At 37.0% G+C, this 18,749-nt stretch overlaps 1 protein-coding gene across 2 annotated transcripts; it reads left to right on the forward strand.

The window, feature by feature from the left end:
• Nucleotides 1–593: 593 nt before the first annotated feature.
• Nucleotides 594–18,149, forward strand: Snrk (SNF related kinase). Of its 2 annotated transcripts, none has more exons than XM_072301065.1 (10): nucleotides 594–852; nucleotides 3,109–3,336; nucleotides 4,207–4,496; nucleotides 6,811–6,920; nucleotides 8,727–8,868; nucleotides 9,734–9,937; nucleotides 10,628–10,735; nucleotides 12,645–12,762; nucleotides 14,411–15,482; nucleotides 16,253–18,149. In XM_072301065.1, exons 2-9 carry the CDS (start codon nucleotides 3,121–3,123, stop codon nucleotides 15,467–15,469), a joined length of 2,247 nt encoding a protein of 748 aa, XP_072157166.1. In that variant the 5' UTR covers nucleotides 594–852; nucleotides 3,109–3,120; the 3' UTR covers nucleotides 15,470–15,482; nucleotides 16,253–18,149. The 2 variants fall into 2 exon arrangements, with proteins under 2 accessions (XP_072157166.1, XP_072157167.1); XM_072301066.1 differs by having other exon boundaries at nucleotides 12,648–12,762.
• The last annotated feature ends 600 nt before the right edge of the window (nucleotides 18,150–18,749 follow it).

Below are 18,749 nucleotides of genomic sequence, written 5' to 3' on the forward strand. Positions count from 1 at the left end.
CCGCCATTTTGAACTTTGACCGGCCGCCATTTTGTCAAAAATCAACATTTTGACCTGCGGTTTGCGCCAAAAATTTTCTTTTTTTATTATCTTTCGAATGAGGTATCACAAAGGGGGGGTTGCCATTTGAAAAAAAAAAGTTAGCCCCCGCCCCCCTTAGGGGGGGCTGCCCCCCAAAATTTTGGGGGGACCAAGAAGTTGCTACTTTAGACCCAGGAACATTCCCAAAGTTTCAAACTTCTATCTCAATTTGGAAAAAAGTTACAGGGGTGGTCAGTGACTTTTGGATAACCCTGTATACTACGTAATAGGATGGTTCAGTTCCGTAAGATCTCAAATCAGTGGGCACTTTGGGTCATCTTTGGGTTGATTGCGGCACAGTAGAGCGCTCTTGTAGCGGTCTTTGGAACTAGAAAATACAGATATTTCAGAGAAATGCCTGCCCCCTAGCTGCCCCCGAGCTCTAACACTGCCCTGAAGCGTTGTGACGTCAGGTGGGTACGGGTTTTGCCATATTGTATTGTGTAGGTGAAGCCCAAAAATCCAATGCCGTGTGACGTCAAGAGGGTACGAAATGCGCCCACCATTCTTTATCCGCCTTGCTTTGCTTTAATATGGTGTTGTTACGAGCTGAAGTTGAATGATAATTTTGACTATTTATCATCATTACTTATAATCTGTTTCTGTATTTGTGAATGGCGAAAGTCTGGAGTTAGGTTTTGTGTGTTTCGTTGCTCCTGAAATTTTGTGAATTACTTTCATGATTAGAGAAACGTGTGTCTTCTCAAGGATGCACGGGATCAAATGATGGAACAACAAATCCATAATTCCTGTTGATCCCTTTTTTAGCAGGTGAGCATCCCTTCTAAATTCTTGACTGTCTCCAAAACCAACACTCTCGAGTCTCATAGCTCTCTCTCCCTTTCTCCGAAACTGTACCTCCTTATTCGCAATCACTTATTGCTTCAGGGTCATATTTTCGAGACCACTAAAGCCTTAGACAAGTTTTGGTGTCACCGCAGCGTTTCACACTGGTTGTCCTCTGCCTGTCAGTCTTTGATCTACTCGCCTGAACATGCATCACCAATCTGTGCATCATTGTCTGGTATTCTCGATGGCAGGAGAAAGCTTACCCTCTAGGAGGTCTGTGTCAAATGTATCACTAAATACCCAATTAGTAGGTCGATACATTGACTTCTTGCGAACTCCTTTCAGTCAAACCTCACAAAATGTTTTGATTCATTCAATACTGTAAATCATGCTTCAACACATCTGGTTATTTGTATAAGAATGACCACTAGTATTCTTTTGGGAATTAGTTACCATAGTGGTGGATTGAGATCGCAGATGTCGTCAGTATTACTTAAGTGTATGTGACTGACCTGTAACTATAGGTGCTGAGGGAAATGCCATTACCGCTTGAAAAATAGTTATGTTGCGAGAATTAGCAAGAGACTGTTTCACCAAGACCTTTGTCACTTACCCCTGTCATTCAGCCTCAGGTCCTCTCATTCTTACCAGAGGCTCTCATGAAGATATGTTGAGAAAGATATCAATTGCTGACACCTGGAAGGTCAAGGATTTGGTTCCGAGCACTGAACTGCTTATTTCACAAGCAGATGTGTTTTCCTATACAGCAAATGAAGTGCTCATTGAGACATCAATCTCTTTTAATTTTGAGATTTATTTACGTCAGCACTTCTTTTAAGCATCTACTGTACTTACATTTCAAGGCACCACCTACCTACATTCCAACTGGATGAAGCAGTTTCTAAAGGATCCCGGCTAAAGATTTTATGACAAGCATTGGAAACAAATGGACTTAATTCTGTGTTGAGGAACTACTAATTCTAGCTCATCCATTAAAGCATATACCGACGTAGAGAAACAAATGGCACATTCGTTTTTTTCTGAAATAACCAGAAATAGTAGTTCCATTTTGCTAAATGTTTTCCAAATCTCAACTAATATGACCTGAATAAGATTGTATTCCTGTGTTCTCCACTCAAGTATCTTCAAGGTAGAATATCTCAAGAGTGCAAACAGGTGGCAGTTACTCGCAAGCTTATGTTTCCTCTCACTTTATCTTTTTGTTAAAGCATAACATAAAATCTCTGCTTTTTTTTAAGAGAGGAGGAGGAAGCAAAATCATGGCTTGAAATTTCCGTAGAATATTCTTCTTAGAGGATTGAAAAACCTCTCAAGTTTTCAAGAAATTACTTTTAATTTAAAACGTATAACAAGAAGTCTGCAACGCCACAGACCAACACACGCTTTTCTGCAATTTCACCATCGATTAGTCGAAATGAAAAAAAATCATATTTGTTTTCTGAGGTTTTTTGAGGAGCATCCGTCAAAAACCCAAAGCTCAATTTACATGAATGAAAGATGTCTGCCAGTAAAGTTTACAAAAGCTCTCCTCTAGGAATCATCAGTTTCCTGACACTAAGACGGTAAATCTGGTTTTACTTGATTGGATTGTACCTGATTGATTACACAGTAAAAAGGATGCTATTTTTCAAAGGAATGAAGGATTACTGGGTGTTTGGATGTGACATTTCAGAACATCAAGACATCAATGGTTTTAAGAAAATGGTAGTTAGGGAAATGATTAAGTTTTAGGAAGCACATCGGGGAGATGGAGAATTACTGCCTATGTGCTATAGATAGAAGGAATTTGGTTTATAGGATAGTACGGATGGTAGGTAGGAACTGAATGGGATTAGCCCTTGAGGGCTATTTGAAGTAAAAAAAAAAAAAAAAAAAATGATAAAATAAACGTACTTGCAAGTTAAGTTTTTTACCCAGTCTCCTGGTGATGGAGTTTTTTTTTTATGAGATAATGACACCGATTGAAACTAAAGTTATCGAGTGATTAATGTCAAATGTCTTGTCCATCTGGTGGATAGTCAAGTTCCAAATTTAGCAGAAGATTTAATTCCTCAATTCCTTGTAGGCAATAATGTATTTCTAACTCGGAAGATTTTGTACCTTTGACTTTTTTTAAAATTATTTAAGATGTAGTGTGGTTGTATCAATTACTTATTGCTCCTGAAATATAATTTTACCCTGAAAGCAACATTCATGCAAATTTTTAAATTTTTCCAGGAGAGAGGCACGATGCAGCGTGGAAGTGCAGGTCGAAGATCATGTGGGAGCAATGGTGGAAGTGGAAGTAAGATCGCTGGCATGTATGACCTGGAGGAGACACTTGGTCGAGGTCATTTTGCAGTTGTCAAGTTAGCACGTCATGTTTTTACAGGCGAAAAAGTCGCGGTTAAAGTTATCGATAAAACTAAGCTTGATGATGTTTCCAGAGCGCATCTCTTCCAAGAGGTGATTTTAGCATAATTCTGACTAATTTACTTTGAAGAATTTTTTCCTCTCTCTTTTTCTTTTTCTCTTCTAATTCTGTTACATCTGTGTGAAACTTCAATGAGGCTAAGAGTCTAGTGATATCGTTTACTAGTTGGATACTTGAGCTTTTTGCGCCATGCTGCTTTCAAATACTAACCATTTTCTTTCTTTGATGAGTTGTACTTTCGTTTTCTTATATATATTTTTCCCTTTGTGGCTCTTTAAAATAAGTTTAATTTTTCAATCTGCTTTTAAATAAATTGCAGCAGTCATTGAATGTAGAGAGAAAAGTCAAACTCTGTTCAAGTTCCATCCAATTAAGATTCATATAAGTGACTCTTATTTGGTCTCCAATGTCAGTTAAATATTTAATTTAATAATTATTTTCTTTGCATGTCTTATGGAACTATGTCCCCTTTCCTTAATGCTGCTGAAGTCAGAAATGATTTTTTCCTACACCTTTTGAAAATCGAGTTTCCTTAACAAGAGCGGCTGAAAAAATGCTCTTTACTGTGAAAACTCTGTTTTCTGAAAAATCAATAGGCGGTGGTGAGAAACGAAGGTCATTTCTGGCTTCAGTTACCTATGAAAAGAAGGTGGGAAAATTAGGGGGGTATTCCTTTTAGATTCCTGGGTAAAAAATTTTCAATGCAAAACAATCAAATATGTTGTTTGTTATGATACATAGACATTCAAAAAATATCAAATGAAAAGGATGAAATTTCATTATTCAATTCATTTTCATAACTTGAAAGGATTGAATATGAGAATTGTTCATCTGTCATAGACCTTTCAATTTTGTAGTGGACTCGAATGGATCAATTTCAATTCTTTCTTTTGCTTCATCAGGTTCGTTGCATGAAACTTGTCCAGCATCCGAATGTTGTGCGTCTATACGAAGTGATAGATACCCACTCGAAACTCTACCTCATCCTCGAATTAGGAGATGGAGGAGATCTGTATGATTACATAATGAAACACGAGTCTGGTCTCTCTGAGGCTGTAGCGCGAGACTATTTTGCTCAAATAGTTCGCGCCATTTCATACTGTCACCGTCTACACGTAGTTCATCGAGACTTGAAACCAGAAAATGTAGTATTTTTTGAACGTCTCGGAATAGTCAAATTAACTGATTTTGGGTAAGTGCATTTTATTTCATGTGTCTTGCTAAAGCCTTGAAATTCTTTTTCCTTTTTGAAGATTATTTGTCCTTTTTCCATCCATCTTCTCTCAGTTTGTTTTTTACGAAGGTATATGCCAATGAAGCATTTTTTTTTATCATGGACATTGCATTTTGGCACTTTGAAGTTTCATAAATGGCCAATCATTTGGAGTGAAGTATGGAAACAAATTCTTAAACCTACGCAAGGAGGGTCCCCTAAAAGTTTCATTAAAGAAAGGAAAACTCAGAAAAAGCTACACTGAGGGTGGCTGTAAAGAACTTAAATTTAAGTATCCATCATAAAAGCATGGAACCAAGCCATTTGTTACTTACTTCTGCCATCATTTTCAATGCTGTATTTATGTATATCAACTTCAATATGAGGAGGAGAGAAATGTCTTGAAAGTGCTGAGAGTTAAAGTACAATTAATTTAAAGGAAACAGTAAAACCTAGAAGTAGGCATTGACCTCTTGCTCGACTGGAAACAGTAGATGGGTTCAGTAACCATAAGTGAGTGATGATACCATTGCCTTCGTAACAAAACAGGGTGTCTCCTGTACGGAAAAAGTACGGATACACCGAAAAAGCACGGATTTCAGAAGGTCGGTACGGACTTTCGGCTGAAAGGTATGGAAATTCGAGATTTTTGTGACAAACTGAAGTACGTAGCCTTGGGGGTATGCGATTTCCTAAAATCATCCATTTATCAACATCCCAGTTTGAATCCTTGTGTTTTTCGGTTCATTCCTTCGTCATTCTATCATTCTACTCTCCCAATCCGAAAATAGTTAATAATGTCTGTGAGGTAAAGAAAAGGTAAGGAAAAAGCAAGGATTTTTGAGAATTGCCAAAAAAGGAATTTTCAGGAAAGTAAGGAAAAAGCAAAGAATTTGAATGACAGGGTACCAGTAGACACCCTGATTATAGGAAACAGTAAAAGCTGGAGGTAGGCGATAGGCATTTACCTCTTGGTAGACTGCAAACAGCTGATGGGTCCACTAACCACAAGCTAGTGATAATATCATTGCCTTTGTAACACAACTTGTTGCAGGTTTTCTCACATAATACTTTGTGCTCTTCTGTCAATTTGTATACACTGAGATGATATTTTTAAGGGAAAAATGCTCATAAGTTAAAAAATTCTTATCCTTATGCTACAATTTTAGGATTAAGCATAAATAACAGTCGCTAGTAATTCTGAGAATGGCCCATCTCCACTTGAATCTTTTCCCTCTCCTCAGCTTAAGTATTTATTCAGATGTTTGGTTTTGCTTCTGAGTTTTTCATTATCACCACAGACAAATGAGTCTGATGCCTGCAAGAGATATAGCCAACTAAATTTACTTTCTCTCAGCAAATTCGCTCGAAAATTGCATTTGGCACATCAATAAGTCCGAAATCCACTCCTTAGCGTGCAATCTGCATAGTTTGTAACACACTTGTTTAAAATTAACTGCGTATGCGGGCAGTTTCTCTTGATGACCAGCAGTCAGGTTTGCTCGGAGAGAGACCTAACTTATATAAACAAACAATCTAGGGTTTATACGTACTGTAATAAACTCTCCTTGCTTAAGATTTCAATTCATTCAAAGCTTTTGTTTTTGCAAAATAAAGAAAGAAAAAGGAGACAAACGGTTGAAAACGATTTAAATCATACTATAGAAAAAGTTAGTGAACTCGTTTGTTTACTTAGACTAGTTTTTCTGGCCCCTGTCAGTACAAACCTGGTTGACGGTGACTGAGATAAAACTACCCGTAGACGCGGAAAACTTGAAAAAGCATGTTAGAAACTACGCAGATTGCGCGCAAAGGAATGGATTTTTGACGTGCCCAACAGGATTTTCGTGCTATTTTACTTGCACAGAGTATTATCAACTTCTAGGGGGAGTTTTTTAGAATTGGGCCAGGGTGGCTACCGCCACCTAGAATTTATTTACCTGTATCTCTTGCTTGCCACAAATCCATTATAAAACCTTCAGTGTCCACATTTTCCTAACCTTTCATTTTCTGAACAGTTTTTTTGTTTCCCTAATAAATTTAAAAAAGTGGAGAAGACTCCGAAGCGCCGTTTTGGAGGCCAAAGCCCACCCCAGGCTGTAGCGCCATCAGTAAGTAAGTAAAAAAGCTCCTTTTAGTAATCATTGATTTAGTTAGTCAAGCACTCTTTTTGTCGCCAAGTTTGATCAGAGATGGGCGAAAATTATTTGTTGCCTAGTTACTTATACTCAACTGTGAGTGCAGTACATCATATCCCATTTCCTGATAATTATTTTTTTTTTTTCATTTCCAGGTTCAGTAATAGATTCAATCCTGGGCAAAAGCTTGAAACATCATGTGGTTCATTGGCATACTCAGCCCCAGAAATTTTACTCGGTGACTCATATGATGCTCCAGCCGTGGGTAAGTGCAATGTTGAAAATTTAGATGCATTTATCTTCATATTAGCATGTGACTAATAAGTTCGTGTACATATCAGTAGATCTGCTAATGAATAAATGCATTGTCAGAATGGTAAATTTGAGAAGCCATTTATTATCCACAATCGAAAAGGCAATGAGAGTGTTTGGATGTTGGTGACTCTGAGAACGACTGTCCACGAGGCATCGCTAGTCTGGTTATGTCCACATAGTGCTGTGACCTGTTTTACTGTCACTTGTCGGGTGACCAGGGATGATCAGTGAGTGGCTAATACTGAGCCGCTGATTGTTGCTAGGGACTCATTCAGTGGTCAGCACGCAACATACCGTTGGCCTGCCATAAACCTCTTTTTAGTGTATTTTCTGAAGAAAATACACTATTGCATTCTCCCATGATGTCGGACCCAGGCCTAAGACCTTGCAAAGAGAACCAATCACGGGTCGTAGATCACAAAAATACATGCCATTCAAATTCATGTGCATATATATATACTAGAGGGCTACGCGGCCCTTTTTTGTTGCCGCAGCGTTAATAAAATTCATGTTTTCATGATCAAATTTGTATAACGAATCTCGGCGAAAGATGGAAGTAGTACGAGCCTAATAGATTATCGATGCTGTCTAATTTTTAACGCTGGAACTAAGCGTTACCAGTTATGCAAAATTAGGAGGTTTCGAAGCTTATAGTATAGAGATGTATTTCCGCCTTTTTAAGATTTTTCGATTTTTGAGTGGTTATTTCTTTCTAACATTGCAAGATTTTTGACTAAATTGTCTGCATTTTGTAGAACCTTATCAAAGCTACTTTTTGGCCGAAAGAAATTGAAATTTTCAGCAATAGATTTTGAGGGGTGGGGCTCGAAAGTGAGGAAAGGTCAAATCTTGTCCACTTGATAACTCCAGTTAAAATGAATATTTTGAGCTGAAATTTTTATGGGTGGTAGTTTTCCCCTAGGACTGGTTTGGCAATGAATTTGAGCAAAATCGGCTGAGCCGTTTAAAAACGGCGAGCTTTGAAAGTTTTAGACGGGGGGTGCGCCGCATGACGGGGGATGCACATTAGGTCAGGGGAGAAAGTTTTTAGACAAACTGTTCATCGCTCAGTGGGTCATGGTAAATTCCAAGATTCCTGCTTCCACCTCGGGATTCCACTGCTTTTCTTCCCCTCAGTGGATGCGCGAGTCACTTGAAGAAAAGAAGAAATGACTGAACGGGGGGGGTTTGGGGGGGCTTTGCCCCCACACATACCAGCGCTCTGCGCCGGTTCTTTTGTATTACATTGCTAAAATTATTGAAAAGGAAATTTTTTATGTCATCACTCATCGAAATTTCCAAGTGAAGGCCAGTCCAAGGTTTTCCATTCGTTCGGTTTAACCTGTAGTTTTCGAAAAATAATGATTGATACACATATATTTTTACCATTTATGTCACAAAATTTTGTTTCAGTTTTTCGTTTTACATTAATGTTTTCTAAATGGATTGGCGCTAACCATTTTTATTTTCAGAAGAGGTAGGAGGTCGTAAGATAAAGTTGAAGAAAAGTTTTTACTATTGTACTTATGTGAAATCCCAAGAGGAAATTGAGAGGACCACATAAAACCGAAAGATATTAATTTAAAAGAGATTATTCGAGTTGTCAATAACTGAGGCTAATTTTAATCCTGTTTGATGAATTATTATCTTGAAGCTATAATAACTAGGTTACGAAAGCTCCCCTGATATTATATGTGAAATTTAGGATGCATCTCGTCAGAAATTGTTTACAAAATTTGTATTCTTCCTTTTTCAGATGTCTGGTCTCTTGGAGTTATTTTGTATATGTTAGTATGTGGACAAGCTCCTTTCCAAGAAGCCAATGATAGTGAAACGCTTACTATGATTATGGACTGTAAATACTCTGTTCCTCACCATGTTTCTGAAGAATGCGCAAGGTAATCTCCCAAACTGAGACTTAATCTAGGAGACTTTCAAAGTAGCTCTTGTGTAAATGCTTGACCTCTTCAATGCGTGTCTATCAGAAGACAGGAAACTTTATGTTCTTCCTATATGAAGATGAAAAATTATAATTACGGCAGTTGGACTTTCCCGGTAGAAGTGGTGTCTCATCTCTCTTGTCCCTAAAAACAGAGGCTTTAAATGAAGGGCTAATAGACTTCTGTTTTTTGTTCTTCGATATTTTTTGCATGAGTTTTAAGAGTCTATGTAATGTAAAACAAGGACTGTTCTTTGAAAAATATCCAAATCAGATCGAAATATTTGAAAAACTAAGTGGAAGTCAAAAAATTAGCTTTTCTCATCCTCAGTGTCATTTTTCAGCAGCATCTCTCGCTGACTGTTGCAAAGCTGGCCATGAAACATTTCCACACAGTTTCTGGTGATTACTAAAGCAAGATGACAAAAAAGAGGAATGGAAAAACACAGAGATGCAGTCTTGCAGGAACTCAGAAATACAAAAACTGAAGCAATGCAACAAGTCAACTGAGAAATTGTCATTCCTATTTTTACTAAAAAAAAAGTACCTTACAAAATATATCAAGGTATCAATCTTTTAAATCAGGTCTGAAGGTGTTGGAATGCCAACCCTTCCTTTTTCTGTACTAGATCTCAAAAACCCTCGGATCACGTTATCTCTAATTCTCTCACAGGCTACCTGAAAGTGAAAACCCCAGTCCAAACAAATAGAAATCAAATGTTTCTGCTGAAGCTTATCTATTTATTTCCTGAACATTGCTGAAAATAAAGAATATATGTGAAGGTTATGCTCTCATCTTGATGCTGATTTTGCTGTATTTACAGACTTATTTCTCGCATGCTGCAACGAGAACCTGAGAAAAGAGCAACTCTAGCTGAAATAGCTGCTGATCCGTGGTTGGCCCAAGCCGAAATGGATGATTACTCTGTGCCCCTTATTTCAAGGCAGAATATCAGTGATGAAGAGCATGCTGCTATCGTTCAAAAAATGGTCAATGGAAAAATAGCAACCAAAGAAGAAATCCTAGAGTAAGTAAATTGTGGAATGAATGGTTCTCTCTCGCAATTTTTTAAAATTCTTTTTAGACAGTATGTAAAAACTTGAGAATGCCTGCATTTTTCAGTTTTTCATTGAATCAAATTATAGCTGAAAAACTGACTTTCAAAGTTGCCAAAATTCCAGCCACGTTTCAAAGCTAAGGCTCTTCCTGGATCTTACACGACCCTACTCACATAGTGATGTTACAATAACAATTTAAGAGAATGATTGTCAAAGTCATTTTTGAGAGCTCATGACTGCAAACATTTATAATTTGACAAGAGGCAAGTTGAAAAAGATTACTCTTTGAATCCGTCCGTGAAATCATGATCCTCCTTCTATGCATTCTGCAGCGTTAAGATCATTGGTATTGGTAGACAAAGCAATAGACAAATAAGACAAACAGAAACTGAAGCACATTGGTGAAAACTGGTGGTTGTAATTGACAAAGAAGGTAAGTAATAGACTAACTGACGGCAATTCACAAGAGACCCTATAGTTGGCCCTTCATTTTCATCTTAGTCTACAGCAACCACCCATTTCAACCTATAGGATCGTTCCATTTTCCCTTTCTCTTCTTTATCTATAATTTTGTCTGTTTCAAAAATACAATGGTGTAAGGCTCACGGATCATTATCTCATTAGATTTATCACTAAGTCTCTTTTTCTTTTCCTTGTAGAGCATTGGAAAAAGATGAGTACAATCATATTACGGCTACTTATTTCCTCCTGACTGAGCGGAAATTACGAGCACATCTGGAAGCTATTCAGAAATCAACATCTCACGGGTGGGTACTAACTGTTGTTATGTCTAGTTTCTCCTTGCCCTCCTTCGTTCAACTGTTTTCTCAGGAATTTTGCAGTTGTATTTATTTTATTTCTTTTCTCATTAAAGTTTCGGCCTATTGATTCCATAATGTAAGCATTCTTTCCGTGGTTTTACTTTTTAAGCTGATCTACAGCTTGTACGCCAGCTGGGGAAGTAAAAAAGAATAAAAAATGGGGTGCAAATCCTCGAGTCTAGCAAATTTTACACAGGTTTCACTGTGAATATTACCAAGTGGAGATGAGGGATACAGTCAACCATAATTTGAAAAATGGATTGATTCAAAGGCGTTTTACAAGAGGCGAGCCAAAAACCGACCGTTTTTGGCACAATTGCGGCCATCGGGATATTTCTGGAACCGGGCCCAAAGATACATATGATACCCTAAACACTCTGGTTAAATTTTAGCTTGAGTATACGCACGGTTTTGAGAAATGAGGGGGGCAAAGTTGCCCATCGCAATCATTCTGGACAGCGATTTCTACAGCAAAAAGACTCGGAAAAATGGACTACGAAACCGTTACACTTTGATGGGTTTTGGCCTCTGTGTATATGTTCTCATTGGGCTCCAGCATTTAACTGTGTTCAGTTCAAAAAATTTGGTCGACAGTGATTCAAAATGGGAGAGAAATCTTGGTCAAATCAGGATTCTTTGTCCAATTTTTAGAAATGGGAGTAAACATTGTGGTTGCTGCAGTTTTCATGGCTAACAAATGTTTTTATCGATCCTCAATGCATGAAATAGTGTTCCGCTTCACACATGTAAAGCTTCAAAATAGGAGATTAGTGGACAAAATTAGATTCTCTGTCAACTTTTTAGTAATGAGAGAAACTGTTGGTCCCAGTAGACTTTCGATCCCGAAGAATTCTTTAATTTTTTTTTGTTGACTATTTACAATCTTTTTTAATGTTTTCTCTCCATTTTTTCTTCTCTTTTTTAAATTTCCTGAAAGTTTGCATATTTTATTGAGATACTGCTACCAAAGTCTATTTTTATAACAACGTTCTATAAAAACACTGCCGGTCTGACATGTAGTAATGATTAAAACAATATAAGAACATGAATTTTTCCCGGGCTCTAAAGTCTATGGGGACCAAACAGTTTCTCTTCATTTTTAAAAAGTTTGACAAAGGATCTTAATTTGTCCACTAATTCCCATTTTTGACAATTTGCGATGTCAGCATTTTGTGAAGCTGACCACATTTCATGCATGAGGATCAATAAGAACATTGTTAGCATGAAAACACTGCAGCCTGACCGACAATTTTACTCCCATCTAAAAAATTTGACAAAGATCCTGATTTGTCAAAGATTTCTTCCCCATTTTGGGACCACTGTGCGACCAAAATTTTGAAACTGAACACACGTTAACATACTTGGGCGGCCCCGCCATCAATGAGGAACCTTTACAGCCGAAACCCATCATAGGTGCAACTTTTTCTTCCATTTTTCAGTCTTTTTGCTGTAAAAACGCTGTCCAGAATGATGGCGATTTGGGCAACTTTGCCCCCTCATTTCTCAAAAACCGTGCGTTAATTAATCACAGCTAAATTTTAACCAGAGTTTTAGCGGTATCATAAGGTACCTCGTCGGGAACGGTTCTGAAAAAATCCCCGGCTGGCCCAAATTGTGCCATTCTTGGCGTTGCTCTTTTTGACAAAACCAATAGCTCATCAAAAGATCGCTATAAAGCCAACAAAACAAGTCATAATCTCCCAAAGATCACATTCTGATATTCTTTAATAGTTTTTTTCAAAATGTGAACTCTCAAAAAAGGAAAAAACGAAGTTGCCAATTAGTACATAGTTTATGGTATATAGTATGAATTCTTACTTTCTCCAATTTAAATCAGTCCTGTATTATTTTTCAGAAGAAATGTACTTGTGCCGGAAGTGAGAGTAGACTCTTGTCAAGAAGCTGAATCTGCACCCAGAAATCGAGTAAATCAAAACTATTTATCAATGTCACGATCTCCTGGTGAAGTGCAGGTAATGCTGGATTTTACTTTTTTATTAACTGTATGTATGAAATTTTAGGTGATAGTTGTAATCATGTCTTGATTGATCAATTTTTCATATGCATTTATGCCGAACCATTTCTTTACAGAAAGTTGAAATTCTAATACCGTAGCCACACTTTTGCAGATTACGTATTTTTTTATTCATTTACTCAAAAGAATATGTGTTAAATGATTTCACTCCATGTAACCAAGAGACCATTACGTCCTCATATTTGTATAACAAGGATCAGGCCGATACAATCTTAACATACCATTCAGCAGGATGGTATGTTAGAGTCACTTAGTCAAGAGCATTGGGTTTTCTAGTACGTAAGATGTACACAGCAGGTTGAAATTGTTATTATTCTCATTCAGTGAAGAAATCAATGTATGCACTTTAAACTCTTACTGTTTGGTTAAGATCTGTCGTCATGCACAAAATAAATAAATTACACACTCCATATTGAACTTTTAAAACTCCATGCGGCTATCAAGCATAATGGCCGTACACTTCTGAAAGTAAATCAGATACAAGTAATGCAATTTTAATAAAACGATCAAATTTTTCGCAAAACAGTAAAAGCTGTTGTATTAAAACTTTGATGGTGGCCCGGGTAGCCACCGAAACGCATCCAATAAATAATCTCCAAGTGAAAGTGTGAGTTTTTAAATATTTCAAAGTTTTAATACAAATTATGCAATCTTGTTATTCAGGATAAATCCGACATTATGAGAAATTTATTCAAAACATTACATATTTTAAACATTTATGTTGCAAAAACATTGATTCTTCAAAATACCTAGTAAGTTCTTGGGTTAAATGGAAATACTTTTGTTATTGATAGAGAAATTCTAACCTTCAAAAATTTTTTTCATCAGTGAATGGTATGTTAAGATGATATTGATAGACATTGGAAAATTTCGCCACAAAATTTTTAAAATGTGCTTAGGAATCTGAAAACCAGACAGAAGCACCGATCGTAACCCCCTGATCATGAAAATATAAAGCGAAATAACGCGAAATTGGCAAAATCCGTACATTTTCGTGAAATTTACAAATGTATGCGTGCAAAACGAAAGTTGCTGCGCTTTTTTTCAAAATAAGGAAATACGGAGTTGTTTCTGAGCATTGGTCATCATTGGCTACTAGCTATCAACGTTCGCCAATAGCATCAAAATACTGATGAAAGAAATGGCGGCAACCGGGGCATGAACATAACCTCAAATAATTTTAACATCAGCATCTCACTAAAATTTAATTGATGTCACTAAAAATAATAAAAAAAGGAGTACATATTGATAGAAAAAGCTTTTAAAAAGTTACCAACAGATATTTTTTAATCAAGAATAAAGTGCTTCTTCTGTAAAATAGGATCAGAGAGAGAGAGACTGACCAATGGCTCGTTAAATAAAAGCTTTATTTTAAGCTGTAAAACGCAAAAAGCGCTACAAAAATAACGGCAAAATCAGCAAAAATAAGAGCGAAATGTGGGAAAAATAACTGCGAAATCGGGGAAAAATAAAAGCGAAATTTTCCGATTTCTAGGTATTAATCAGTTAAAGGAGTCTATCTGGTAGTACAAATTGATTTTACGCTATGTTTTACTAATCAACACTGTTTTGATGCTTTGTTACAGCGCACAAGAAAGTGCAGCATTGTCGCTGAAGAGGAAGATGACGAAGATGAAACGTCAAGCCACGACAGCTCGCATCAATCAGGGCTCGGGAGGCGAGGATCGCGTTCAGAAGGGAAACTTAATCTGGCTGTGCAAGAGATCAGGCGAGAAGCTATCCCAACAAGCATCATTACAGAAGCAAGCACTGCTCCCGAACCTCTGACATCAAAAATCCCACAAAGACCTGTCAAAACACTTCCCTCGCCACTCCCCTCGGCACTGAGCAGTCCGCAACTCGGACTCAAAGAGATCTACGAGGAGGGAGCAAATCCGACAAATCCCAAATCCAGTACGAGGACTTTTGTTGGCTACGAGCAAAGACGGAACAAGTTCCGCAAAGCACGCACAGCTTCATGCAGCTCATCTGATGCCAGTGATGAGGATTCAGAGAGTCGCAAAAAACGTAGTAGCTCAAAGTCATTACACCGGAGAGACTTCCAAGATCCAGGGGGAAATGGTGGTTCAGCAGGTGGCAATGGACCTCAGAATCCCTTCCAAGATCCTCCTAATGATGGTAGCAACAGTCAAAACAACAGCAGTAGTAAATCTGATTCAAACGATAACACTTTCGGCTCTGGGACTGTCCATGGCAGAAGACACTGCATTGGGGGTAGACGCCGAGGGCGAGGCTGTGAGACTCGATTGCGTGAAAGTCAGTCGTTGAACCGAATCACAGAAGTTCAAGAAGCAGAAGCGCCTCTCAACCCGCCAAAAGCTGAAGTCCCTGATGATTTGAATTTGAATCGACTATCGATCACTGTGGAGAAAGACAATATAAATGCTCCTAGCATACACCACCACAAAAAGAATAGTTCAAAAAGGCACGCTATCATTGGGCGCTATCTTAATTTTCAGCGGAAAATCTGCGTACCCATTTTTGGTAAAACGAAATTTCATAAACCTCAAACATGTCTTGTGAACAACCGGAATGTGAATAAAGACATCAACCAAAATCTTGGCCTCCTTGGACTGTGTCATGTAGATCTCGGCCCAAACAATAAGTGCTCCAATCCGTGCTGACTGTCAAATCACGGTGAGTCATCTCATCTTTTACTATTAACGCCATGAAGACAATGTATATCGACGGTGTAAGTCGGCAATCACATAACTCAGTTTGCGACGTCGTAGACTTCCTGTCATACTTTACTTTTTAAACGGAAAAATACTCAATGGCAATTCTTTAAGGCTGCCTTGATTTTTCTTCTCTCTGCAAAGAAAATTCTGCAAAAACTTCAAGGAATGATGTCAATTTGTTCTACTTTAAGAAAATAACACAGAGGCGGAGATTTTCAGACACCGTAAACAAGATATGTGATTGCAGACTTATGCCGTCGATATGCATTATATTGTAGTATGATAAAGAAACTGTTGAATAAAATAACAGCTCTCCCAATATGGTGGGGGGGGGGGGGGGGGATGAAAAATTGATCAAAGTAAAAAAGTCACAGTATAAAATTCTGTGATTTTTCTTGAGAAAGAAAAAAAAATATGAAAAGCTCAGTATTTTCCATCTCAGTAGCAGTCCTATGAAGAATATTTTCGTCCTAATTGTGCGTTTAAGTCTGAAGATTGTTGAAGGGAATAAAAATGAACTTTTTGATTTTTTCATGGAATCTTAAGTCAACAAAATTGCATTATGACCCTGCACAAATTCATTGCTTCTGCCCTATCATGAGATTTTATTTAAGAGCATAGAGAGATAGGAGTGGAATAATATCATTGTAACTCTGAACAATGAAATAACTCTTAAATTTTCAAGTTATTCTGAAGTCTCTCACTTAAAGTCTTAACTTTTGTTTACAGATAAATTATTGGTGTCTATGACATAATCCACGGTTCTGAAGATTCAAATATCCTCATCAAACGGTGCAAATTTTTAACTCTAGGGATTCGGCATCACGCTTTTCTGCATGTCGCTCTATTCAGCCGCAAATGACCTGGAATCGAGTGTTTAACACAAGTCATTTATTTTAACATTTATTTTATCCTCTACATGATTCGTGTTGCTGTCATAGAGTGTACTGCTCATCTATAAAGTTTATATAATTATTACTCATTAGATAGTTGTTTCAGAAACACAGCTTTTCTGTGTATTCTTGTTTATAATCAGTGATGTTACAGCTGCATTCATTACCTCTGTTTCCTGTTTTATCATTGTTGAGGTTTTCTGTTATCAAAGACTCTAGAACTCGTAGGTTTTTATTATATTATCGGATGAAAGCATCTTTCAACTTCTGCCAACCATTGTGTTAGCATTTTTATCGCATATAAGACATGCTTTCGTCATCGGGAACAATATGTAGTAGGAATATATCAATCCATTATCCAGTCTACAATTGATGCATGGATGTTCAAGAACAGAAACCAACACAAAATATCCACGTCGTTTTTTGTTATAAACTGTAGTGGATTTATTTTCTGTGTTAGAACTGTCCTCCTTTTTTAGAGTTAGAATGTAATTTAAAGGATTTCCTAGTCAAAATGATTTTTATCAGCAAGTAGATTTTAGAATCTGACTTTGGAACACAACATATAAAGAAGAAGAAGAAAAAATGTGTCAGAGATCTCTCGTGCATGTGTGAGGAAGCCTGGAATTTTAAGTCGTCTTTAATCATCTTTTTCTCTTCACTTGATTTTCAGTCTTAGCATTTAAACATTTTTGTTTCAATCTTATTAGTTGGTCATTGATTGTTGAATATTTTAAAATTTAAGTTTGTTTTTGTTTGTTTTACTTGTTGTCTTGTACAGTTTTTAAAACCTCTGGTCGCTCTCGCTTGAAATTTGTACAGTTTTAAAATCTCCCTTCTGCTTTTTATTTTTCCCCTTTTAACAGAGCATGGAGCATGTCTCTGTTTTATTTTAAGCTCTTAATTTTTAAAGAAAAACAGGCTCTTTTTTAACAACCCTATTGAAGGCATCCTTGCTGACTACCCAATTTTACAGAGATAATTTTGATGAATTTATTAGGATAATTTTATGAATTTACCGTCCACCCTTGGGGAGTGAATTTATTCTCTTCAAAGTTGCCAGTTTGGGCACTCATGATTTTAATTTTCTTGCGTATGATTGCATGCAATTTTGATATCTTGATGGCAGTATTTTTTCAATTTTGCTACTGTCCGTAAACAAAGCGCTTTTATTGCCCCGCAAGAGGGAAAATGTTGTAGCTTGAAGTGATTTGATCAATTCTGCAGTTTGTATAGTTCCGCAGAAAAAAAAAAACAAAAAAAAACTGATAATATATCTTTTCAATACTCATTTATATCATTGTGCAGAAGCACTTAAGTTACCTGTACTTAAAAATTAAAGGAAATTGATATCTTTTTCTCAAGAAAAAACAGCAAACAAAGTCTGAAACCCAAAATTATGGTTTTATCTAGTGTTGTTGTGTTGTATCTTGTTTGTATCTTTCTACTTTACATTTACCAGGTATTTCAATGAGATTTCCCCAGGTGTCAGTGGCTATTCAGTTTTAAAGTCTATCCAAAGGTTTAGTTTAGTCACTTTTTTTTCTTTTGTAAATCTGATTGTAATTTTTGAATCGCATCATGTTTTTCCTGCTGCAGCAGCCGGTTGTCTTCACCTGATTTTCAATTTTAAATAGAAGTAAGACCAATGGACAAATATTGGAAGATTCCATTTGATTTTACCCAGGTTTGGAGTCACTGATGATGAAATAAATTAATCTCTCTCAATCATATTCTTTGTTTTTTAACTGTACCTCCAGCAGTATTATCCCAACCTTTCCTTTAGGTCACCATGTCATTTGGTTTCTAAGTCATTTGTTGGCAAGTGAATGTGACAGACTGCAAGATACAGCATAAAAGAGTGTCTCATGAACATTTTAGGACAAAGCAGGCATAAATTTCAAACCGTATATTCTCCAACAGCTGTTCACAAAATTTAGTTCCCAAAAACTGAATTCCCAAAAATGTATTTGGATGAGTTCTTAAAATATGAAATGCAGTAGAATGATTTTTATTTACCTCCCCCCTTTAACAAACTTGCGCCCACTGATAAAAAAATTACTTACAGAACTCTCTCAAATTGGATTATTTTGATGAACTTCAATGAATAATTGTCACCTGGTGTCGATTTTCCTCCTAGAATTTTCAAATGTTATGTAAGGTATCCCTACCTACTCTTTCTCCCTCTCCTGTACCTAATGCAGGCTCAGACCTCCCCCCCCCCCCCCCCCCATAGGGTTACCTATGCATTTCATGAGCGGCCTTTAGTTTATGACCTCAGACTCCTTGTCACTTTTAATTTTAAAGAAGAAAATCCAATAGTTTCCATCAAC

This window comes from Bemisia tabaci, chromosome 5 (genome assembly GCF_918797505.1).
Source record: "Bemisia tabaci chromosome 5, PGI_BMITA_v3".
Taxonomy (NCBI): Eukaryota; Metazoa; Arthropoda; class Insecta; order Hemiptera; family Aleyrodidae; genus Bemisia; species Bemisia tabaci.